General features: G+C 39.0%; 2 protein-coding genes across 2 annotated transcripts in view; one reads left to right on the top strand and one right to left on the bottom strand.

Moving 5' to 3' along the window:
* The window catches only part of LOC110045711 (myoferlin-like), a 47,815-nt gene that overhangs the window by 2,266 nt on the left and 19,694 nt on the right, over positions 1 to 25,855 (bottom strand). Inside the window, exons 5-30 of the mRNA XM_089283260.1 lie at positions 23,580 to 23,696; positions 20,674 to 20,777; positions 19,954 to 20,081; positions 19,379 to 19,567; positions 18,786 to 18,840; positions 18,334 to 18,411; positions 18,026 to 18,207; positions 16,912 to 17,061; positions 16,574 to 16,672; positions 12,806 to 12,970; positions 12,370 to 12,550; positions 11,619 to 11,701; positions 10,858 to 10,974; positions 10,383 to 10,514; positions 6,577 to 6,699; positions 6,419 to 6,454; positions 6,030 to 6,121; positions 5,227 to 5,397; positions 4,593 to 4,741; positions 3,885 to 4,027; positions 3,481 to 3,569; positions 3,006 to 3,101; positions 2,620 to 2,667; positions 2,173 to 2,263; positions 863 to 965; positions 71 to 240 (exon numbers count right to left, since the gene is read on the bottom strand). Of these exons, the coding sequence (XP_089139386.1) occupies positions 71 to 240; positions 863 to 965; positions 2,173 to 2,263; positions 2,620 to 2,667; positions 3,006 to 3,101; positions 3,481 to 3,569; positions 3,885 to 4,027; positions 4,593 to 4,741; positions 5,227 to 5,397; positions 6,030 to 6,121; positions 6,419 to 6,454; positions 6,577 to 6,699; positions 10,383 to 10,514; positions 10,858 to 10,974; positions 11,619 to 11,701; positions 12,370 to 12,550; positions 12,806 to 12,970; positions 16,574 to 16,672; positions 16,912 to 17,061; positions 18,026 to 18,207; positions 18,334 to 18,411; positions 18,786 to 18,840; positions 19,379 to 19,567; positions 19,954 to 20,081; positions 20,674 to 20,777; positions 23,580 to 23,696 (3,091 nt within the window). The remainder of the gene's footprint in view (positions 1 to 70; positions 241 to 862; positions 966 to 2,172; positions 2,264 to 2,619; positions 2,668 to 3,005; positions 3,102 to 3,480; positions 3,570 to 3,884; positions 4,028 to 4,592; positions 4,742 to 5,226; positions 5,398 to 6,029; positions 6,122 to 6,418; positions 6,455 to 6,576; positions 6,700 to 10,382; positions 10,515 to 10,857; positions 10,975 to 11,618; positions 11,702 to 12,369; positions 12,551 to 12,805; positions 12,971 to 16,573; positions 16,673 to 16,911; positions 17,062 to 18,025; positions 18,208 to 18,333; positions 18,412 to 18,785; positions 18,841 to 19,378; positions 19,568 to 19,953; positions 20,082 to 20,673; positions 20,778 to 23,579; positions 23,697 to 25,855) is intronic.
* LOC149118252 (QRFP-like peptide receptor) lies at positions 14,617 to 16,101 on the top strand. The gene has a single exon (XM_089292495.1). It carries the CDS (start codon positions 14,617 to 14,619, stop codon positions 15,745 to 15,747), a length of 1,131 nt encoding a protein of 376 aa, XP_089148621.1. The 3' UTR covers positions 15,748 to 16,101.

A 25,855-nucleotide genomic window follows, 5' to 3' on the forward strand; every position in this document is an offset into this window, starting at 1 on the left:
TGCATGTATGGTGATAAGCTATGTGTGTATTAGGTGTTTTCAAATACGCTGCAACTGACAAGAAGCATACCGTGTTCTTCAATGTTCCGGTTTTCATGGAACTCATCGCCCACCAGCCGTAGCATCGTTTCTGTCTAAACAGGTCCACTGTTGGTTCAGAGCTTGTGCCACTTGGTAACTTGCAGGAGCGGGCACTTGTCGCCGGCTTGATTAAAGAGGTCAGGTCGAGTTGCAAAGAACCTGCAATATTCATGGGAAACATGTTTGTTCCGTCATGTAAGGCTACCTGTATGTTCCTAACCGGTTCTGGTCCGAGGCTGTTTCTTTTATGGGTGGGTGTCGTTCTCACGATACCGGTCCCTATACCAATCTGCTACTGGATCAACCTGAGCCAATCAGCTGGCTTTTTTTTTACAATTTGTCATGTGCAGACTAAACGTTGTATTGGACCGTTTGGGACCGGTCACGTGTGAACCTAGCCAAAATCTGGTGGCAAACCGGACCGGTCTGAGTGTTCACACTGACCAGCTCACCTTGAGACCCGCTGTTTTGCAGGTGCAAACATCCCACAGGATTGAGACCGCATGAGCGGTATGGTTAGTACGACTCGTGCGATCGAAAAGCCTATCCGGTCCGATTTCTGATCTCGATTTAAATAAACTGTTCATGTATGAAGCATTGCCTATAAGACGTTCTCTTATTATCTAAAGTATCTGCGTCGAAACTGTGGCTTTCGGTCATTCAAAGCTGTTTTTTGTCCTTATCGTGAGTACTCTTCAGAGAATATGTTTTTACCGATTTCATTCAGAAATAAGTTAAAAATCAACAGATTGACTACTGCTTAAAGCATGCAAGCACTTACCAAGAAAATCATCATTAGCGAATCCCAGATCATTGTCCCATATTTGAACCATTAACCGAGGCGTAAGTTTTTCTACTGACTCGTCAAGACTCCAGAAGTGCTCCTGCAAATTGACACACAATACCCGCTCCGCTCAACATACATATACTGCGCTGTCTATTGTCTATTCTATGATACTTGGAAACAAAGTGCCAAGAGTTACAATAAAACATGCACTCCCTGCATCGCTGTTGAAACAGTTAAACCCCCGCCCCCGCAAACTCCATTTTGTATTGCTTTTTATGGAAACTAACAGGAAGATATAATGAAACTTCCCTTTTTGTTTGTTTGGTTTTTAAAGTTCTGTTCCAGATAGAGTAGGCACCCCTCGATTTCGGGGTTCAGGCTGATCAAGTTCTTAGTTACCGGTGCTTAGTGAGAAATCAACCTGAAAATGTTCTTAAAACTTGTTTCAGAAATACTATACATTGTACATTCTACACAATCATGTTTATTACTTACACTAAAAAATCAATTTCAAGTAACAAAAATATGTATATATATATATTACTACTAATAAAAGGGAACATTAACTGTTAAAAGTTCAACATCAAGTTGTTAAGTAGTATAGTAAGCAAAAGGGTGTGAACTGTTATAATCCCACAGTGCCATCCTTCCTTCCTTGTCAGGTACTATAATAGTACTTTAATATGAGTGCTTTTTATTCTGGCGACCTCTTTTTATACAAGAACATGTTTTATTTATCAGGCTGATTTGGTTCTTATATCTGTAAATCAAGTCATCGGCCTTTTAAAGTGCAATACTCTCACAGCCACGAGTATTAAATGTGAGCGCCACTTGACGCAATGCTTGGGAGAGGGGCAGGGGATAACCTACAATGAACTAGCATGAGTACTTAGTACTAAAAGAACCCCCAGTTATGGGCCGCGTGACCTCATTTTGCTCTCTTTTATGACCTTTACACAGAAACCAAGACGTTACAAGAACCTTACCCATTAGTCTGGGAAATGAAACTGAGACTCCCTTTAGTCACGTATGTCAGCCGCAAGGCTTCCCCCAGTACACTTAAAACTAAACAATCTGAATTAGTGGCAAGGGGAAAGAAGGAAAATCCCGTGGGTGGGGGAGGGGGGAGGGGGGAGGGGGGAGGGGGGAGAACTACCATATAAGAAGTACGGGGCTACTCGTTGTGCCTTTTCTCGGTTAAAACTTCTTAGGAGTTGTTTTCAAAATTTCTGACGAGCAGCCCCGTCCATTTTATATAGAATTCCCCCCCCCCCCCCACGCCCCCTTGGGAGGAAAATATGAACCTTTTCTTTTATCACAAGTTTCTTCTCCGTTGGAATGTAAGCGAAAGGAAATACAAATCTCCAGTTGAAGTTTCCTTCCCCGTCCATAGATCTATACAATGTATAAATAGAAAATATAAAGTTAAGGCACAATCAAAATGAGCTTGGGAATTTTGTGTCTTGTTTCACAAAATAACGCCAGAAAACATATTAAGTACGTTCTCTTTTGGCGCGATGAAATTGCTTTGTAAGTTGTGGAAGTTCTGGTAAATATTCACAAAACACTCTTAAAACGCGTTTTTAAGTTATTTCTCATTGGACTTAGATTCTTTACACGCACTGCCACCACACGATAAGAACACACAACAACACAGTGTAACATGTTGCTGCAGTTTGAACATTTTGCTCCCAGGGTTTGTCTTGGACGGGAATAATAGACCCTGGAAAGGAAGTTGGTTAGTTATATACCTGTAATGGACGTCCGTTTCCTGTGATTCGTCAATGCCATCTATCCACCTGATCACAAACAGAGCGGTCTAAGTAATTTTCAAAATTGCTTTACTTTATCAGAGTCATGCCTGGCCTTAATGTGTTAAGATATTGAGACTGGGCAATGCAACAGAAAATGTTCACAGTGATCGCAGTTGTAGACTGAGCAGAACGTAAGATCATTTGGGTTGTGCTGTTGCTTTTATGTGTTTGTTCCATTATTATCTAAGATCGTAACCTTGTTAAGTCTCACCTCATGACTTTATTATGTGAATATTTAGTCTCTCAACCTAATGGGCTGATATTGAGATTATTTGTACCATTTATTCAACCTCCTCTAAATGAAGAAACTTTTCTTTTCGTACCCTTTCACATAGATATCACTCATTTTCTCTCCAGTGATCGAGGTCTCCTCCATGATCACGTTTGCGGTGTTCCAGATGATAACGCGAAGCACATAGCTAAACATTAAAATGAGAAAGTTAAAAAGCGCACACTAAATCAACCACTATAATCAAAAAGTCTCTTTAAGACACCACGATTGCAGCACTAGTAGACTATTACGAAACGTTCAATGAATTACTGATGACGTCCGACTGTGCTTTCACCGTCAATAGCAAGAAAGCATTTTTGGATCATGCATGTACCACATACTTCCCTTTCTACTTCCTTAAAATCATCAAGATTTTCAACATTTTAACTATGGAAGCCTTCATGCCCGCACACAGGTTGTTTTATAAAAACGTTCAATCGATCCGGCACTTCGTACCCGCAAAAAAAGGCGAGAAAAGAGTTTCGATGTTTGTTTGGATAACTTAAACAATCATAGGTTAATCTTACTCTTGTGGCTCCCTCGGCTTGACGTCGACTGCAGCAGGTGGTTTACCCTCTGAGATTGGAAACATATCAACCCACAATTGAAGTTTTCCCTGGAAAATAAAGAACAGATAAATAACCAAACCGACAACACATGATGGAAGGCCTAGGAGAAGCCAAACTACTTCGTTTGTCTCATTCGCTTTCGCCGAGAGAATTGAAACGATCTTTCTTAATTTCTCGGCCGTTATAGCCCTTTCACCTCCAACAGTGCTAAAACTTTAAAACGGTTCCAAACACTGAAAACAAGCTGTACCAAAAAGAAAGGTACCACTCATATTAGCTTTCCTCTTAATTACAGTTGCACTCTAAAAACATTTTGTAAATTTGATAATGTAGTTCTACGTGAAGCTACATGCAGAAGTTACCTGTTCCGTTGTTGGCTGTTGTGTTTTGTTATACAGGCCCCTAGTTTCCACGTGCTCGGGAACAAGGTTCAACTTGTTGAGAACATAGAGAGCCAAGCGGCTCCGTTCTTTTCCAAAATGCTTATGGATCGCCCTTCCTTCCTCTACGAAAACAAGTATTCATGTAGGTAAGTATTTAGGCCCAAAAAACTAGTCCATGAAATGTATCAGTGTTGCCGCAGAAATCACGGTATTTATACTAAACGCAACGTTTAGATTGACTTTTGAATGCCTTGTTTTGCCTCATTGATGTCAGCAGCGCCAAAAATTTATCGGCATAAAATGCAAAAACCGAATGGAAACGTCACGTTTTGGAATGTCCCAGTAGCAAGCCCGTGCTCTTTACGTTATTTCTGGCGGCGTTATCAGCTGGTAACTAACGTTTGAATACTTGGTTTGCCTCTTTGATGCCTACAGCGCCAATAATTTGTCGGCATGACGTGCAAACACCGAATGAACGCGTCACGTTATTAGCAATTAAGCGCGTGCTTGCAACGTTATTTCTGACATTATCAGTTATGAACTAACCACATCTTAAAGAGTTTTGTAGCAACCCATAACGAAGAAGCCCCAATAAATTCGTTTTGATAGTCTCTTGAAAAGTGTTATTTAGTTGTTGGCATAAGTTAAAACACTACAGATTGACACCAATCTGGCTAGAATCCTCACCAAACTCAGCCAAAGTATATGTTTGTCCATCCACTGTCACTGAGAATGGTTCATCGGTATACACTGGAAGGCTTATGTTGTTCATTACGCACCAGTCATTGAGAATTGTTCTCGGTTTGCGACAATCTCGCCATCTGTTAGGACCAGTCCTTTGAAGGGGAATCAGTGAATCAATCGATCAGTCGACCAATGAATCAATCAATCAATCAATCAATCAATCAATCAATCAATCAATCAATCAATCAATCAATCAGTCAGTCAGTCAGTCAGTCAATCAATCAGTCAATCAGTCAATCAGTCAATTATTCAATCAGTCAATCAATCTATTAATCAATCAATCAATCAATCAATCAGTCGATGGATCGATTAGTCAGTTAATCAATAAAACAATCGATCAGTCAGTCAGTACGAATCAAGTAAACACACGATCATGTTAAAAAGTTATGATGGATAAATAAATGACGTAAATTTTGTTTGCTTTTTGTTTTGCTATTTACTATTATGGGACAAAATCATTTTAATTACTGTATGAGTCTACTTTTTGTAGCTAAAGATACAAAGATTCCAGCTGGGGAGAACACCTATACGCCAAGGGCAAAATGTTGTAAGTTTAGTGCACTCTGCCATTTCGTACTTGCAGTAAGTCTTAGAACAACCACACGTGGCGAAATATCGAGACAGCATTCTCTGTTCCAAATCAATCTGTGTTTCACCAATAAGGTCATCCCGTCCGATGAGGTCATAATCCATGACAGCGATTTTGAGATCTTTGACAACAGGAATGCTAGCAGTGAACTCGAACATTCTGAAAAAGAACGACAAAAATATTTTGTTTTTGTTAAAGGATAAGCACTGAGCCGACGACCCTTTCTTTAGTATTTGATCAGTAAGTTACAGGTCCGTGTTTCAAAATTGTTCATAAAATTTCGATATTTAATTTCTCAAGCAAAATGTCCTTCTTGCATCACACTAACCGTGACAACTTAGTGACGTTTTTATATCCACCCGTATTTACCTTGTATTTTCCTAAAAATACAAGGTAAATAAGGGTCTTGAAATTAATTCGAATCCGCTTTCACAAATCATTAAACGTTTCATCCATGATGCTATATACACAACTGCAAAGAAAACGTTTTGAACACCGTATACACCTCTCTTCTTGACTACACTGTATTGCTGTAAACATGGCCCGAATCATAGCAGACCGCTGTAGTGTGCATAATGCTGCACACTTGGTTTTGCATAGTTTTTCATTCTGCAACGAAGTGTTACCTTTCTACGAATGTCAACTTAAATTACAGTCGCCGACAAATTTATAAAAAAGTGCTGTCTTCCGAGAAGTACCGCAATTTCATCAATTAAACAAACGGCATTCTGTCGCGAATCTTACAAACAAAGTGGAGCTTGCGCAGTAGCGATTGCTGGTGGGTGGCTTACCTCCCAAACACGGGGTTCACTGTGTAGGGTTTGTAAATGTCCTTGTCATCGAACTCTTGTTCCCCTAAACTAACTACCAAGTATGGATCAGCCTACAAAAAGAAATGAAAGTAAATTTAAATATAATATCTATCCAGATGTGAACGAAGTTGAGGCATTACTCACCTATGAATTAACTATTTCCTTTGTATTTGAAACGTTTTGAGATGGAACAGATATAGATTATTGCTTTATCATCTTATTTTGATTCTGTTTTGTAGCAAACGAATGCTATCCTCGTAAAATTCCCCTCCGGCTTTTTTTTTTACCATATTTTGATCTGGCTCTTTTGTATGTCGTATTGGATAACTGGATCGTGGATATTTCGATCTCACTTCACATCAACTTACAGTTCCAGAGTCATCCCTTGGCTGAAGGTCCAATGCCTGAAAAAAAGGGTTTTTTTTATGAAATAAGCTGTCTGCTGTTAACGACATGATAAATTTCTCGTTAAACTATAACATTCCTTAGCCCCTAACATGAGGTTTTCAAACTTTGGTTCTCATACCTTGATGACGTAGAGACGGACAATACATTCTACCGGTTTGCAGGGTGGTAGATAGGTAAAAACAGTCTCGGGTAATGGCCAGGATCTCTCGTCCTCTGGCATCGGGTAAACTCGAAACGTTCCCTAGAAATGCAAGGAGGAGAGATTAATAAAATTACGATACCTGATGTTCTATTTTTTCCGTGGTAATTTTGTTGAAAATTATTTGAGTTCTCAAAGGCTACTGTTGTGTCAATGAATAGTGCATTCAAGATGGAATTCTTTACTTGTATGGAGCGTTTTCTCTCACGTGGCCAGCAGCCATGTAAAATGCATTGAAATATAAAACAGAATAAAATATTTGCCAAAGAAAAGAGTTCACCCCCCACAGGATTGGTTTGGGACACCAAAATGGCCAAAGTTTCATTGCTGTTTTGGGATACCAATATGGCAGCCGTCACGTCATGTGAAAACGCATTATGGCATATGGCATTCACGGGGAAGCTACGTTTCCGCTTATCCTTCCTCCGCAGACAATGCGCGCAGGCTCCAAAAGGGAAGATACGTCTAAAATTGAGGGTGCACGAGGAGCGACGGAAAAGAAAAAAAGGACGCTTTATGTCCCTTTTCTTCCTTTTCGTCGTGTAAGGAGGATTCAAGCAAACACAACTTCGTCACTGTTTTTACCGGTTTCGATTCTTTCTTTCTTAAGAGTCCCTGTCCATAAAAATGGAAAATAAATCGGCAAGGATCGAAAATTCGATTTCGCTCATATTTTTATGGTAGATAGGCTAGGGCATGACAAAAACTACTGGATAGTTTTTTTGGCAAAATGTCCTTTTATTTCAAAGAAATATGCAAATTACCAAATACCGTTAAAATCGTCATTTGACGCACCATTTTATTAAACAAGTTTGAGAGCCTCGCATGCAAAACCACATCATTCTTCCGTCTTCAAAACACTCAAATATGTTTGTGCAATGTTTAAATGTGTACTGGGTTGATTTTAGGGAATGTTGCGTTGTCTTTTTGGGTGCACAATAATTAAATTTCGAAGTCGTGTATTTCATTCACTTAAAAGTACTTCGTGAATATAATTAATTTTCACCATGTGCGAAACCTTCAAATGGACCAAGCTTCTGGTGGTTGAATTGCAGAAGGATGGTCTACAGATTCCTGTAAAAATTTCTTTGGGCAAATGATTGTGAGCGACGCGAGAGCTTTTCAAAGTACGTCAAAAATGCAAATATTTGACCATCCGTCGTCAAATTTCAATTTACGGGTTAGACGTATATTTTAGCATGCGCCACATGACTTGACCTATGTTAAGCTGAAATAGACACAGAGCTGATAATTTCGAAATGTTCTAACCTTATTTGCTGTAAAAGGCAGGTCCAAAGCCGATTTGACGTGTTTCTAGTCGATCTCTCACCATTCGTCGCACATAAAGCATATGTTCGCTTTTGTTTACACAAGGTTAACGTCCGATGTACATCGCCTACTGTGAACCTAATATTGGTCGAATACTATGAATCCGTGACCATCTTTCTGCGCATATGAACATCACTGCATCAAAGTCTAAAACGGCTGAGACATTTGTAGATAGTTGCTCGCTTTGCGCTGCGCCAAAATATTGCGTTTGATCCATTGCTGACCATTGCTGATAAGGGTGTCGGCGCAGCCCAATCTTACAGCCGTTATTGTTCGTCACGCAGTGCTGTCACGGCATATGCTGCACATTTTGATCTATTTTGTATAGAGTACTCTCAGCATAAGTGAAACAATTTAATCATTGTTCTTCTGTTTTTTCATATTATAATAATATATGTGTATATTTATATAATCATATTCTATAGTGTACGTGGCCTCGGTCCATATCACGTTTGTTGTACGTTCTGATGTTTCAGACAACAGCTGATAAAGCTAGTACCTGTACTCACTAGAATTTTAAGAAAATCGCCATAAAAAAGTTATAGATTAATGAAGCAAGAACTAGCTGAAATAAAAATAGGAAATCACAACGAGTCTAATTCGTGAGAAAAACAGACTAAATTTAATTAGTAATTACGTGAGTAAATAGCCCTGGCCATGCCATTTTGTTTGGCGTATCAGTTGTTTGCTTAGTGGCGAGGCATTGGTATGTAACAGAAAATAGAGGACTGTTGTCAAAACAGTCCAAAATTATCGTCAGTAAAATATTGTAAATAAAACACCTATTGACCGGTTACCTCCGCGGCCATCATTTGGTCATTCCGATAAGGGTTTCATTATTGTCTTTACCCCTATTAAGCGGCCACCCAAAATTTAAGAACTTTGTTTTGGAAAGGGCGGTGGCAGATAAGAGTCTGAAATTGAAGGTGCATGACGAGTGATAATTCAAACACACGTCTATCATGATTGTATTGAATTGACTCCATGTTTACCAAGACATTTATAGCCCGATAGTGAAAAATTAAATATTCAAGGTACACCAACCTCTATTTAAGCGGTTAGCCCCATTAAGCGGTCACCACCCATTTCCCCGGGGGTAGCCCACTGTATTACATGTAAACCAAAAATAATTGCATAGCGCGAAAAGACCTAGGTATGAGTTTAGCGTTACAGTATTACGCAGGGGCATGTAGGTACCGGTGGTCGAGTAAAAGATAACAACAGGGGCAATGGTAAATTATTCATTCTTTTCATTTCTTAATTTAATCTCTTCCTACTCAACACGATTGCGTGCTCCCAGTGATTCCAAGCCTTACGGAGTCTTACGTATCAGGATAGAAATTGTCCCACCCCTACCCCCTAAAATGGGATGACAGAATTGCGTGACGAACAAGGAACCGCTGTAAGCAAGGATTCAAACCATGATGATCAAACGTAATATTTTGGTGTAGTGCAAAGCAAGCAACTATCTACAAGTGACTTAGCCGTTTTTGACTTAGATGCAGTGGTGATCATATGTGTCGAACGAGGGTCACAGATTCATGGTATTCGACCGTTAAATAAGTTGACAGTTGGCGATGTACATCGGACGTTATGTAAACAAAAGCAAACTTCTCCTTTATGTGCGACGAATGGTGATAGAAACACGTCAAATCGGCTTTGGACCTGCCTTTTACAGCAAATGAGGTTAGAACATTTCGAAATTATCAGCTCTGTGTCTATTTCAACTTAACATAGGTCAAGTCATGTGGCGCATGCTAAAATATACGTCTAACCCGTAAATTGAAATTTGACGACGGATGGTCAAATATTTGCATTTTTGACGTACTTTGAAAAGCTCTCGCGTCGCTCACAATCATTTGCCCAAAGAAATTTTTACAGGAATCTGTAGACCATCCTTCTGCAATTCAACCACCAGAAGCTTGGTCCATTTGAAGGTTTCGCACATGGTGAAAATTAATTATATTCACGAAGTACTTTTAAGTGAATGAAATACACGACTTCGAAATTTAATTATTGTGCACCCAAAAAGACAACGCAACATTCCCTAAAATCAACCCAGTACACATTTAAACATTGCACAAACATATTTGAGTGTTTTGAAGACGGAAGAATGATGTGGTTTTGCATGCGAGGCTCTCAAACTTGTTTAATAAAATGGTGCGTCAAATGACGATTTTAACGGTATTTGGTAATTTGCATATTTCTTTGAAATAAAAGGACATTTTGCCGAAAAAACTATCCAGTAGTTTTTGTCATGCCCTAGCCTATCTACCATAAAAATATGAGCGAAATCGAATTTTCGACCCTTGCCGCGAAATTAAGAATTTGTCTGATTTTTACGGGCAGGCACTCTTAAGGACAATTGTCTGTTAAAAACAGAAAACTTCTCCAACCTTGAATTCGCCCACAATCGTGTCCTGCTCTTCGTCTCTTGATTTGGCTCTTCCTCGGTAAATGTGGAACGAAGAGATAAAATCTTCAAAGCCATCGAACTCATCCACTTTCTCCAGTTCGGTCTGGTAGACCTGGAAATTATGGTGAAAAAAATAGTTAAAATTGACTTTGAACAGAATATTTCTTTTTGGAATCTTCAGGCATTCCGTGACGGTGACCACTTTTGAGAGGTTGCCACGCAACCATACGCACGTCTGTAATCATTACACTTTCTGGTGTATCGTTTGAATCCGAATTTCACTCAGTTAAATTCTTGTGCGGAGACCAAATTTTGTTTGGAATGATCTTTCTAGATGCGATAAGAGCTCATTTTTTTGCACCACCAAAGACCACCCATACTCCCCAGATTACACACAATAGGTTCTCAAGGTACTTTCTAGTGCTTTTGGAAGAAATACGTATTTGATTCCTCACCGTCATCTTTTCGTATCCTTGGTTGATATATTCTCCGCATTTCTCTTCATCTCCAATTGACGCATAAAACTTTGACCACCAATCCAGGAACTCTTCAGTAACCTCTTGCTTATCTTTCTAGAAAATGCAGTAACAAAGATATCCGATGGGTAACTCGGGAACAACAACAACAAAAACTTAAATGTACCGTTTCAACTTTGATTAACATTGCTCAAATAACTTGTCGTATATGCAGACCTCTTTCCCAGGTTTATTGCTCGTTATTTTCTTGAAATAACGTTTTCGTTTCCCCTGAGAGTTCGAAATAGCAGAGTTCAACTGTATTTTGTGTCATATATCAAACACGAGAGACAGTGTTTCATCAGGATATCCAAACACCGAGAAGAGAATTAAAAGTAAGACGCGCAGCGGAGTATTTTTGACGAAATTCGAGGTGTTTGGATAGCCGATGAAACACTCTCTCCAGTGTTTGACATATCTTCTCAATCTAAACAAAATCTCGGGAGTAAACGGAGAAGTAAATCGTCAAAATCTATGCTAATTAAGACCGGGCATCCAAACCTCGTTCACAGTTATGATTTTCTTTGTTTTAACTTGATGGATTATTAATGAGTTCAGTGAGAAGCGGAAAGCTAAACGTGTCTACTGTTTCTGACTTTCAGTTGGGAACGAGAATTAGATTATCACAAGCCTTGGAGAATTAATTGCTTGACGAGGTAGAGCAATTTAGAATCGTGACTTTAATCGATGTTTTTTTTTACCTTCTTCTTGCTCTTTTTCGGTTCCTTGACATCCACGACATGTGACGCTTCCTTGCTTGCGATCGAAACATTGTCTGCAGTAGCTAAGAATAAGCCCAAAAAACAAATAAAGAGTGAAGAGAGACAGAAGATTAATTTAAGAGTGGATTCGTCGTGTACAAGTCAGTGGAGTTGAGGAAGCAAATCTCAGTTTAGCATTTAAAGGGAAAACTCCCAAAAGTTTCATACCAACTGTCTACACAGGAGATAGAGCAGTAAGCCATTTAGGTCTAGTAGCTTAAAAGGCCTGTGATTAGATAAGTACCTGCAGTTTATGTTGCGTGAATGGACTCGTAATAAAGCTACTATTTGGACACTCTAAATGAAAACAAATAAACTCAAAAGTAGGATTTTGTGTTCAAAATCTATTTGTGTACAACAGAACGGAGACGTTAATCTTACCTTGGTTTGGAAAGCAACGGCTCATATAATTGTTTGTTTCTTTATTTCATTACACTAAGGTAAACTCGAAAGAGAACCCAGCATTTCCAGGAGCATGTGCTTCCTTTATAACTATTTTGCCAATCGAATATTCTTTGCCCACTTATTAGCTAGAGATGCACGTTAATACATGCCATGCTAAAAAACTAAAATTGGTTCACGAAGAAGATAATTACTCTGCAATTATCAGACAGTGGGCCTTTTTGTTTGGCTCTTCTGAATGTTCTTGTAATTACATATTCTTAACTTACTAATCGGACCCAGGCTGTACCTTTTGGCGCTGGACCCTTGGCACCGGAGTCGACTTCTTCAACCACTTTCGGCGTTGGGCAGCGGTATTTCTGAATCGACCTCAATGAATGCACGCCCACAATTGGTCGGCGACCAAATGAACGGTTGTCACGGACGCGGATGTTCAGTGCTGGTGCGTAAATCTCTTCCACGGGAAGATTCTGTGAACGAAATTGAACACAAAAACAGCGTCAGACAGCTGGCAATCGTATATCCCTATAGCTCGCAATTTTGATCTCAGCCTCGTTATACAGAAGTCCCTTTTTACATGGTGAATTCTTCCCTTACAGAATACCTGACCGCATAAAGGGAGCCGTGAGACGTTTGTTTGTTAACTCATACAAAAACAACAACAACAACAACAAAAAGCATGTTACACGTCGTGAAGTAGATAAAATGAATATAGGTGTAATTACCACAATCATTCTGGTAAGAACAGGTTTTTCAAAGTTTGGATTCTTCTTAGTGTCCTTGATGACGTCAGACTGGACCACTTCCCCAGCGCACTCAAACTCTATGCTTGGCGACGTCACACTTGTGAGTTCAAACTTTTTCATGTTCCTTACACCCCAACACAAAACCTGTCAATGACAATGAATTAACCGATAATATATAGATTTAGCCAAACCTAAAAGCGGAGTTCCTGATGGCTTGAGCCTGCGATCCAATCAAAAACCTATATCTAGACAGCGGTCAACTTCAAAAAACACGTGATCTCGATGAGCTCTAAACATAAGCCTGCCATATGTTGCGTGATACTGATCAGGGGATACCTTGTTTGGACAGGTATCAGTTGAACATAACATGTCCGTCCAATATCAAAGATGCACGCTGTAAACCTGCCCTCGCAATCTCTTAAGAGAAAATCCCTGGGAACGAGGTTTTTGAAGAGTGACAAATCACATTGATTTACATGAAGGGGCGCACGTACGGACGGATGTAGGGCCAGCGCGTGATAACCAAATTTTTTAGCTCGATAGGTTACCAAATTCTCTGAGCAATGGGGCCGGCTTACGCCCCTTCGGCAGCCAGGAGCTCCGCTATTAAGTGAATTTATAAAAACGTACATCATGACCTGACATGATGACTCGAAACGTACAGTATTAAATCTTTTAGTAAATTTTAGCATGTCTTTGCTATAGCAAATCTCTCCAGATCTGATTAATCAAAACTTCAATGACGGAAAAGAGTTTCCTTGTTAGCACAGAGTTAAGATAACACGACGAAGTTCTATTAAAAAGCAGATTTTAGCTAAGGCCCCGTCCATACTAAAGCGTTTTCGAAACGATACGTTTCCGACGACGCATTAGCGCCAAAAACGCTTCCGTCCATACTACCATTTTCGCAGCGTTTTCATCGTCCACACTAAAACCTTAAGAAAGCTGAAGGGCTATGAGAAAACGAGCAGAGAAATCACCACTGTCATTTGCACATGCGCAGTGATGTGAAAACGTCAGAGTTTTCGAATGTCTCCGTTTTCACTGTTCACACTAATACCATAAGACTCCGTTTTCTCGTTTACACTATGGACTGTATTTTTGGATGTACACTACGCGTTTCAAATGAAAACGATGAATATTTTCCATTGTTGTAGTATGGACTGTAGGCGAGAGCGTATCAAAGAGTATTCGCTTTCAAACCAAAAGCATTTCGTCGTGTTATCTTAACTCTATGATAGCAAGGAAACTCTTTTCTATTATTGTAGTTTTAGTTAAATTCAGTTTTTTTTAATTTGAAGGTCCTTCGTCTCTATGGGGTGAAGAAAATACCGTTTTTTGTAAAAGATAGACAAAAACTAATGATTACACGTTCTCTCTCTAGATATGTGGCTTTTAACAACAGGAAGCCGAAATAATAGATTTGTACTTTGAAATTTCGTTTTCCACCTGTCGTAAATACGTCGAATGAACAAACATGCTTTGTCATTGGAGAGATTTTCAATGTATTTGTTGAGAACTACACCCTGATGTGGTATATTGGCATTTTACCCTAATGAAAGCCGTATAATCTATTGTAAAGCAAAGAAACCTGTCGTTCATTACTTTCTCTAATACGAACGCAAAATAGAAAATTAATTGCATCGGCTTCTAATATACTGAAGTGTTTGGAGCAACGGAATTGAAATTCATTTCCGATTAATTGTGACTGACGAGGTACATCAGGTCAAAATATAAAGGGCGTGCTTCTACAGCGCTAGCAACGGCAATACTTGAGAGAGGTGTAGATCATGTCATTGAGAAACAACACCACAATCCCAGTAACTGTGAACGAAACTGCCCTTAGTCAACCGAACACGTCATGCGGTCCCCATGTTCTTCACACGACGGCAGAGAGAATTTCTTTCATTTTCCTCTATTGTGCTAATTTGATGGGTAGTTTCTTCGGAAACATCTTTATAATCATCATCGTCTACAAGCATCGAGATTTACGAAAAACAATGAACTATTTCATCGTGAACATGGCTGTGTCAGATCTACTTTTCCCACTGATAGTAATCCCTGTCAATATTGTTGGATTGGTGACTGATTCATGGCAATTGCGCGTCAGTGGAAACTTAGGATCGAGTTTTTGCAAGTTGTTTTATTTCTCGAGCGCTGTGGCCCTCCATGTTTCTGTTCAAAGCTTGGTGTGGATAGCAATTGACAGATTTGTCGCCGTCGTTTTTCCAATAAAACTTGGTCTTATTTCACCGAAGATTCCCACAACAGCCATCGTTTCCACTTGGATTTTTGCAGGTTTGTTTAATTCACCATTGCTGATAATCTCGGATGTTGTTGTACACGAAAATAAAAACACGTTTTGCGACTACACAGGTGGCGATTCAGTCTACAATTCGGATTTTTCGGCGGCATTTTTGTTTGCACAATTTTTTATGTGTTTTATCGCTCCGTTAGTTGTATTAACCGTTTTGTACACTGCGATAGCAATCGCTTTAAAAAGACAGAATAAAGCCCTCAATAACATCGCACAAAATCGAAGAAAGAAACGAAGACAAGCTATTCGAATGGCTGTTATCATTATAGTGCTATTTTACATTTGCGTTATTCCATCGACGTTGTCACATTTCGCTGCATACAGGAGTTTGTCTTGTGTCTCTCAAAAACTGCTTTTAACTCTAGCGAGTGTTGTGTTTTGTTCGTCTTCTATGGTCAATCCAATAATTTGTTTGTCGTTTGTTGAGAGTTATCGCCGTGGATTACGAAATGTTTTATGTCCTTGCACGAAAACGCCGGACACCATAACGGCGAAACGCGAGCAAGGTACTCTACAAGGAGTGAAAAATCTTTCCGGAGAAAAATGTCGACGAGTTTTGAAGGACACAGAAAACTACAAAGAAACATTGAACACTACTATGTAGAGAGCATGTAGAGATGGTCTGAGACCCTAAAAGATGCCGTGCAGGATAGAAACATTGACATGCCGTGTCTTCTTGAAGTAATATATGAAACACGAAAGACCGTGTTTGACAACATTTCCAAACAACTGATTGATACAGAAAATCTTGCATGAATTTGTTGCTTTTATTTGAAAAAGGAAAATATCGGCAAATGACGTGTTTGCTGTGGTTTTGGGTGTTGATACTTTCCTAGGATTTAGTGATTGCGGTTATCACATTTGCCAGAAATGAGTTACGAAAGAATGTTGTTGACAAATTTAAAATAGAATCTCGATAAAAGCCTGCATGAATAATGACTTGAAACTGGAATGCTGTGAGACGCATGAGAATTATACAATATCTTTTTGTGATCTCCGGAGTAAGAACCTCTCCTTGTTCTTATTATTAGTTTAAACTTTTTTACAAGGTTATGTAACTTCTCAGTTCTGCATAAACACTCCTTTTGCACATAAGTAATACTGTTGCATGCATGGGATTGCGTGCATGGGGTTCTGTTCCTATAGTTATGGGGCTCCGCTTACCGGCCCTTCGGGCCGCCGGAACTCTGCTATAACTTTTCTCCCGAAGCACAGAGAAGCTTGCTAGCTGACAACACAAAGGAGACCTCTGACATTTGTGCCACTTCGTCCATTAGATGTAAATGTTTTCCCAGAGCGAAATAAATAATGTTAATAGCGACTTAAACAAAAGGAAGCGAGGAGAAAATGATTTTCTTATATCTGGATTCATTAGCGATTAAAAAGAAATGAAAACTAACACAAAAAAATTAAAGGGAAATAAAGCCAACCTCGATAGTCGAGCGCTGTAACTTTGGGCGCACACCACTTCGCACGGCGTACAGTTCTCCTCTCATGGGTGGAGTGAATGGTAACTCTGCACCTTCGTCCTGTAAGTACAGTACATGAATGACACAATCGTCCTCTTTATTACATCTCTTCAATTTACATTGGAGCAAGAGACGAGGAAGTTAAGCGGGGAACAAAAGACTAAGATGTACAGTAAAATGATTTTGGATCAGTGTTACCCACTCAACCGCTGGATGTTAATTAAACCAAAAATACATTGAAGAAGAGTACGGTGAATGCGTTAAGAAAATATATAAAACCCAAAACATGACAGACGTACAAGGAACAGTTCACAAGCAGCCAATAGTTCGCCTCCTTCCTCTTCTCCTCTTCTGATCTTGTGCCACTGCAGTCGGGGTTCAGGAGTCTGGTGTCCTTCTAGCCTTACCATGGGCGATATCACGCAGCGACCAAGAAATCCGTCTTTACCCTGTTATAAAATGACACATCTGATTGCTTTCCCTCAACATATACTACAAGACACATAAACTACCTCTTTAGATTCGATTATTTTCCCTGTCTGAGTCAAAACGAATTGTTTTTTGTTTTTTTGTTTTTTTGTTTTTTTGCATTGTGATCAGCGAACCAAGCATATCATGTGGTTGAATTCTCCCAATCAATCATCGTATGTACGTGCAGTACCAATATATATATCTTATTAGATGGTTTGGTTTGTAGTATCGCTGTATATTTTTACGAGTTGTGCCGTATTTTGACGAGCCCGTAGGGCGAGTCAAAATAGAAACAATGATTAAAAATATAAAGCGATACTACACACCAAAACATCTAATAAGAGATTTATTATCCAACTACTGTAGTTAATAAATTTAGCAGCGAAAGGGGGAGAGTGTGACAGTTTTGCGGGCGGGCGCCGACCTGTATGGCAAGCAGGTTTTCTACTGATACAAATAACTGTACAATATCGCTGTATATTTGTACTGTTATTTGGACGGTATTCACTGCAGTTAGATAATAATAAGGGAGACTTACTCATTAAGTCTCATTAAACGGGATAAGAGTTACATTGAATTATGGGAGTTAACAAAATAGGGAAAAAAATGTATCTAAACTACCAAAATCGGTAGGATTGCGTCGGGGTTATAGCAATCTATTTTTGTATTGTCTATAGCTTTTTAGGAAGGAACCCATAAAATGTTTTTAAAGACTCTTTTTGGCACAAGTTAAAACTTCTGAAATTTTAATTACGGGTCCCCCCTAAACCTTCATTAATTATTCTCTTGTTTTTTTTTCTTTAGAATTAATTGAAACCTACTAACTAGTCCTTATTCTTGGGAAATAAGCAAACAATCTTACAACATGCAAGACTTTTTATCATATATTGTGGACTGTGGAACTTAAGAGACTAAAAATGTAAAAGAAACCACAAATCTTACCACAGAGTCTCGATCAAACAACTCTACCACCACACTTGGCGGGTTCTTTGCCACGTTCACGACACCCTCGTAAATTTCAATTTCGTCGAAAATCAGAGTCTGATCCCAGGTGGGACACAGAGTCTGAGTCAGCACTGCTGTCACAGCACTTTGCTTGCAAAATACAACACGGGCATAGGCATCTAACGGGGGAAAGCACATACATTCAATAATAGTGTGTTATTATTGAAGCTGTCAAACTATATAACATCATTAGTAAATAACAGGCACCGTGATGAAAATGTTTCAGGAACGTAATGCATTTTTACCATTCATTCCACTTTCGTCCATCGCAAGCAAATCACGTGCTTGATAAATGTAGGCCCACAACTGATACTTGTGAGGCTCTGTAAAAAAATATCATTTACATTTTTATGTTTTGTTTCATATAATGATCATAAAAAAGCAATGTTATCCAGTCAGCTTTCCTAAACTTTCAAGCTTTTTAATTTATAAGTTCTTATAACATTCCTGTTTATTTTCACCCACATAAACCAACATTTCGCGTCTTTTTGAGCATTCGACAATGGCTCTAGATTGGCAGCCGAAAGCATATTTTAACCTAAATTTTTCAGACAGAGAACGATGTTTTAATATAGAATAATGTATAATGCATTTACTTTCACTTTGAACATAAAATTGCATGCCAAGTGAGTTTTGTCTGTTTATAAGCAGAATCACAACTGCTTACAGAACGTTTCCAAATGAACATTTTACTCACTGTGATAGGTGACAAACAATCTTGGAATATTCCTCAAACAGTTTTTACTGTCTTCCTGGTAATTAAAAGGGAAAAAACACACATACGCTGCGAAGTGAGACTTCTTCAGGATATCATATAATTAAGAACCCAGGATTGCTAGAGAAGCAATCACATTAAAAGAAACAAGACACGTCTGGTAGGTTCTCTTGATTTGGCTGGCTATCGAATGGAGACGAACGACAAAGCAAATGTAAAACACGTGCACCTTAAAGAAAAATTAGTTTTCCTTTGGTTGGGTGTCTTAAGAGCAGCTTATATCTTGCCATATATATATATATTGCTATAACCAATAAAGACGAAATAAGGTTAACATTGGAATTGCTTCCAACAATAATTATCTATACGATGAAAATAAACTTCGTCCAATTTTCTGGTTTTCTATTGCTCTACTGAACACCGATATTTGACCTTCTTCTTTTTCTAGGCCTTCAAGAGCCCAAACAAGAACAATAGCACGAAATTTATACATTTTCCAGTTTTTCACCCTAATCATTTATGTCATTTCTTCCATTGCTAAATAAATTAAGGTTGGCTATCTACAAGACTCTAACCTCGCCGTCAATTTCTAGAAGACACACGGGAGGCATGGACACTTTGACGTCTTGTCCTCCTTTTGCAACCATTTTTCGGTGCCAACGTCGTCGCCTGACAAAATCGATCTTTCTTTCCTTGTGGTGATATTTGGCCGTGAAAATCGGGGCGTATTCCCACCCTTCTTTCGCAAACTCTTCAAGTTCTTTCTGGAAAAAGGAAAATAAAAAGAATGCTTTGTCTACTTACGCTTAAATTGTTGAGAGAAGCATGTAGTCGTAAGGAACATGCAATAGTCATTTCCTCTCATGTTTGTTATTGGTTTTTGACTTTTTCAGAAGTTACTCCACCTTATCTTGTCATATTATAGTATTTAAAAGTTACCTGGGTTAATTGCTGCTTTAAATTTACCTTCGATCTCGTGTTTTCATTATTGTTTTGAATTCACTCCTTCTCAAGGAGAATACGACTTACAAAATTTATTGTAAAGCTATAGCTATTTCAATAAATCATCATTGCAAAATGTAATGACCGAAGTAAAGGTCCCTTCAGAGCACGAACAAGAAATTATTTTAAGAGCACTTCTTGCTATTACCTGTTTTACAACAGTCTTCGGATCCTTCAGGAGTCTCTCTCTGACCCAACGTTTTCTTCTCACCAAATGGTAAGCCTTCTGTATTCCTCCATACACTCCGTAAGACGCATCAACTGCGTACTCCCAACCTGAAACAAAGAGGCCCACGGGCTAACTCGTACAGTACGTGTGTCACGTAAAGTGACCTTGAATTTAGGATGTCACAACATCCGAGCAAACATTTTACTTCAATTATTACTTAAAATGGTGCATTTTCTTTGAGATGCTCCGGATCAGGATCAGTGATCCATGGTCACTGGGATCATGGTACATCAAAGGAACCGATGAATCCTTGCCCAGACTAGATTCATCGATCTGTCCGGCCCTTTCTTTACCAAGTAATCTCGTATCATTATTCCTTATCCTGATCATCCCAAAGAAACGCACCCGTGATTCAAGTCCTTAAATGCAATGCATGGAGGGTGTAGATTGCTAAATGAACAATAACTGTGGCTGTTTCACCCTAAAAAGCAATTCGTAACTGGATCAAGGAAGACATCACAAAACTCAACATTCTTCAAGATGCGCCTTTTAGTTACGGACATGTACCACTACGGATGGTGAGAAAATACGTTCTGCTTGAATCAAGACCACATTACGTACAGTTTTACTTCATCACTATCAATTTACGTTCAATCTATTTCGTTCGAGTCAAACTATTGCCTGTAAGTAAAGTTTTACCTTCGTCGTCCACAGCTCTGTTGTCGTCCACTTCCCAGTTACTAGTCCACTCCCAGCCTTCTGGACATTTAATCTTGTCTTTTTCGTCGATCTTGTCACCATGCCGTAAACATGTAGATAAAAAAAGAAGATTAATTCAATTTTGCATGTAAAGGCATATAAACAACTAACTCCTCTTGGGGCGCAGCGAAAATAGAGAAGGATATTCGTCCGCGGATCGTTCGTGGAACTGCTTAGTTCTCATATGAATGGCTCGATCACCTTTAAGAGAGCAAATAAATATAAATAAATAAATAAATAAATAAATATTTATATAGCGCCTATCCATGCCTGCTCTAGGCGCTGTACAATTCGCCAAAATGATTTGTACTAATCTTAATAATTAAAAATGTGCATTTAAGAAAGTAATAGAAAGTAAAAATCGCTAAGAATAATAAGTTTTCTTAAAAAGATGAGTTTTGAGTTTAGATTTAAAAGAACTTAGATTGTCACATGAGCGGATAGAAACAGGTAGACTGTTCCAGAGTTCAGGAGCGGAAACAGCAAAAGCTCGAGAACCATATGTCTTCAGGTGAAAATTCGTGTGGTTAAGAAGTAATAAGTGTGATGATCGGAGGATTCTGGAGGGTTGGTAGTACGCTACTAGATCTTGAATGTAGACAGGAGATTGTTGATGAAGAGCCTTAAAGGTAAGTAACATAATCTTGAATTTAATGCGTTCAGAAATAGGAAGCCAGTGTAATTCTTTCAGTATTGGAGTGATGTGGTCGTACTTTCGGGAACAGGTGATAAGTCGGGCAGCGGCGTTCTGAACAGACTGGAGCTTTTTTAAAGCACACTTCGGTACATTGTACAAAAGAGAGTTGCAGTGGTCGAGTTTGGAAGACACAAAAGCATGGACCAGGATCTCGGTGGTTTTCGTAGATAAGAATTTCCTTATCCGGAGATGTTGCGCAGATGATAAGAGGCTGATTTACAAATAGAACTGATATGCGGAAGCATAGTCATGGTATTATCAAATATCACACCGATGTTTCAAGCAAATTGAGATGGCTGAATTATGTCTTGACCAAAACGGATTGGTGGTAGAGACTGCTGCGGGTTGTGTTTCGAGTATAGATAAAGAAGTTCCGTCTTGTCCTTATTCAGTTTTAGCTTGTTAAGAGACATCCACTTGTCAAGATCAGACAAACATTCCTCAATTTTTCCAACTGCATTAGTTAATTCGACGTCGTTGTTTGTTGAAAAAGAGATATATAACTGAGTATCGTCAGCGTAGAAGTGAAATTGCATTTCGTGGTACCGTAGAATGTCAGCCAGTGGTGCAGTATAAAGTAAGTACAGGATAGGCCCTAGGACCGAACCTTGGGGAACTCCACATTTAAGCTCACGAGACTGTGATTTTTTCCATCGATTAAGGTAAATTGTGTGCGGTTTGTAAGATAGGAACGAAACCATTCAAGGGCAGTGCCACAGATTGAAAACTTGGATTTCAGTCTTGTTAGAAGAATGTCGGGATCAACAGTGTCAAAAGCAGCAGATAGATCAAGCAGCAGGAGTATAACACAGTGACGATCGCCAATGGCACACAAAATATCATTGTGTACACGTACAAGAGCGGTTTCACAGCTATGAAATCGCTTGTAGGCTGATTGTAGCGGTTCATTAAGTTGGTTGGATTCCAAGTAGTCCTGTGGACGTACTGCAACAACTTTCTCGATGATTTTTGAAATGACCTTGAGATTTGAGATAGGCCTATAATTACTAAGGATTTCGTGGTCCAAGGATGGTTTCTTGAGTAGTGGCAGTAAGACGGCGGTTTTTAGTGAAGGAGGCACATATCCAGATTCCAGGGACAAGTTTACAATCCTGCAAAGCGTGGGTAGAAGCATGTCAAAATTTTCTTTTAACAAGACGGCAGGCAGAGGGTCCAGGCTACAAGACTTAGACACAACAGTGCGTGCAACTTCCGAAAGTTCAACGATTGAAGTAGGTGAGAAGGCATTTAACTGACAGTCGAGCGTTAATTTGTCCAAAGTACAGAAGAGATCAGGCATTTCGGCAGCTTCGAGTTTACATCTTATATTGATAATTTTATTTTCGAAGAAAGTGATAAAATTATTGGCAAGTTCCGTAGCCGAGGAACAAGACGGAAGACACTTCTCGGGCTTCCTGTGAAGAAGGCGGTCGATGTTGCGAAAAATAGACTTGTTATCGCTTCCAGCCTCGTCGATAAGATTGGAGTAATAATCCATTTTTGATTTAAAAATAGTGTTTTTCACAACAAGGCACTGGTCGACGTAAGATTGGTAATCAGACGCAAGACCGGAACGACGCCAGCACCGTTCACGTTTACGACAAATGGTTTTCTGCTTCCTAATCTCATTATTATACCAAGGAGCATGAGGTCTTAGGGTGATAATCCTTGTGCGCAGAGGTGCATGTTCATCCAAAATAGAGGATAAAACAGCATCATACTGATCGCAAAGCTCCGTAATATCTGACGAAGGTGATTTGACTAAAGTAGATGAGTTTATATCTTGTCGTAGCTTATGTAAATTGACATTGCACAGCTTTCGTGACTTTAGGACTTGTTTCGGGTTAGGTGGCTTTGAAACAGCCAAGTTACAATGGACAGCAAAGTGATCGGAGATAGCAGGGTCATCGATTGAGAAATTTGATGTCGTTGTTTCATCTAACCTGGTAATAATAAGATCCAAGCAATAGAACAAACAATGCTCCCCCCCCCCCCCCTAGCTCCAAAACATATAGCAGCTGCTACAGTTCCGCTTCAGTGAGGTGACCTTCAAACGCAACATCCTTAGCAGACTGATGAAAAGTAGATCAGTTGTACAATACAGGTGAAAAGGAGCCTGTTGCTGGCTTATGAAAACAAATTCTTTACCACATTTGTCCATGGCGCGGATGCTGGGCCCCAGTTCCCACCAGAAATCACCCTCGCTTCGTTTTCAAATACATCTTCCAAGAAGGTCTTATGCCCTGAGTCGCGGTCAAATAATAAGCTAAGGATAAGAAATAAAACGCTCTCTTTACTATGTGGCTATAAACTGGATCTGTTTTATAAGGAACATAACTAAATAAACAAATATCTGAAGAAGACATAGGGACGGTTTCTAAGGCTTTCCCTTACAATGTTGGACATTGCTACTAATCATCTGCTTAGCCTGTCACCCCAGTTCCTAACTTCTGAATAAAAGAAGGTCAAGTCTACATACGAGCCAAGTGGCTCATCAGGCCGAAGCTTACCTTGGTTTCAGTGGTATGAAGCGACTAGGAGTGTTTCTATTCCCCCTTGGATGGGATTCTTGTCCACCGCAGGGTTACCCCCCAGCATTAAATTCGCCATTTATACAACTGAGTGGGGAGAGGAATCGGACCGCTCGCTCCAGAGTCGAGCGCACTCACCATGAGGCCACCGCGCCTCCCACTAACTTGAACTAACTTCTGAATGCCCCCGAATAATTTCAGTTGTTGTGGCCTATAGTTAAGTTTTTGTAACGTTTAGTTTCTAAAATAAGTTGTAAATTAATTTAAATGAGTGTGGTGAAGTTCTTTTTCACGCTTCCTCTGTGAATATTCGGCTTTAATCTCGCACGTTCAGTTCACCGATTCCCATTGAAGAATGTGTCGAATGATCTCACAAACAGATATTCACTTCTCGGAAAAGTGAAGCAAGCTCGGGCACAGACCTATCAGCAGATATTCAAAATTGAGAGCCGGTTATTCAGACAACTTATTTTAATGATTAGAATGTTATCCTAAATTCGCAAATCAGAAAGGAAAACGGAAACGTTCGATCGTTTTGTTCGTTTCATAGCGTTACATGGGGCTGAACATTTTTCCTAGAGACGATACTGCATATAAACCGACAAATGTTCCTTCCACGGATTAGGTATCTTTTTGCATACCCGGTATAATACCCGGTATAATTGTCTTTTTCATTTATACACTCGTTTCTTTTTAAGAATATTGTTTTTCTGGCCGAGGCTGGATATTTTAATTTTTTCTGCCGATTTTAGGCTGAAAACATTCTCGTGAATATTCATAGAATACAGCGCGTAACGTATCTATTTTTGAATGTATTATTTGGTGTCTGGATGGTGTTAAAGTTATTTTAGACTCAGACTGCAGTAGGTAAAGCCGGATATGACACAAATAACTTCTTGCAGAAATGGTAGTAGCATCGAACATAGGGCTAGTGCTGTTTTTGTTAGTTTTTCGGCCAGTTTTGTAGTTTTAAAGAAAGGAAGAATTTTATACGGTTTAGTTTAAATTAAGACATGTAATTCTATTGTATTTTAATACAAATTTTCAAAACACAAAATTATTTACTTTTCAAAATGTCAGCCTGGGGTTTATTCGTAAAATATTCTTTTTTAATTTTGCACATTTCAGCCTCAAGATTATTATAAAATATATTTTTATATATAAAAAGAGTGTATCCTGTTACACTGACTTGCCACCCGAAATTTAAATGTGTTTGGATTTTTATTGCATTTGAGTAACATTCTGTCACAAAATTTGACATGGTCAACTAAACTACGGATAAATTTATACGTTGCTACTCGAATGATTTCATCACTGCAGCTTCAGAGTAAACTCGACAACGTTTGTTTTGTAAGAATTGTAACACTTGGAATAAAATTCTCTTTAATTTTCATCGCTGGTATTTTTTATCACTTATTAGATCATTTTCTTTGTACTGATAATAATAATAATAATAATAATAATAATAATAATAATAATAATAATAATAATACCATCAGACAGAAACACATCCGTGAAAGTCAGTGAAAAACTATCCAAATATAAGGACTTGGAAATCGAAACAAGCCGAATGTAGGGCATGAGAACGGAAACGATACCAGTTATCATTGGAGCACTTGGAGCTATCAAAAAGGGACTAGAAACTTATTTTGGAAGAATTCCCGGCAATTAAGCATCAGTGAACTACAAAAGATAACCTTGCTAGGTACAGCACACATTTTGAGGAGGGTACTATCAAGCTAAAAACTGGCTATCCCCTAATGCCCCAGGACCATGGTTTGGTCTCGGCCCTAAGGACTCTAAGCAAACATTAAGTGAGGACGATAATAATAATAATAATAATAATAATAATAATAATAATAATAATAATAATAATAATAACAATAACTTTATT

The sequence above is a fragment of the Orbicella faveolata genome, unplaced genomic scaffold, assembly GCF_042242905.1.
Source record: "Orbicella faveolata isolate gen_17 unplaced genomic scaffold, um_ofav_v1 contig_1, whole genome shotgun sequence".
Lineage (NCBI taxonomy): Eukaryota > Metazoa > Cnidaria > Anthozoa > Scleractinia > Merulinidae > Orbicella > Orbicella faveolata.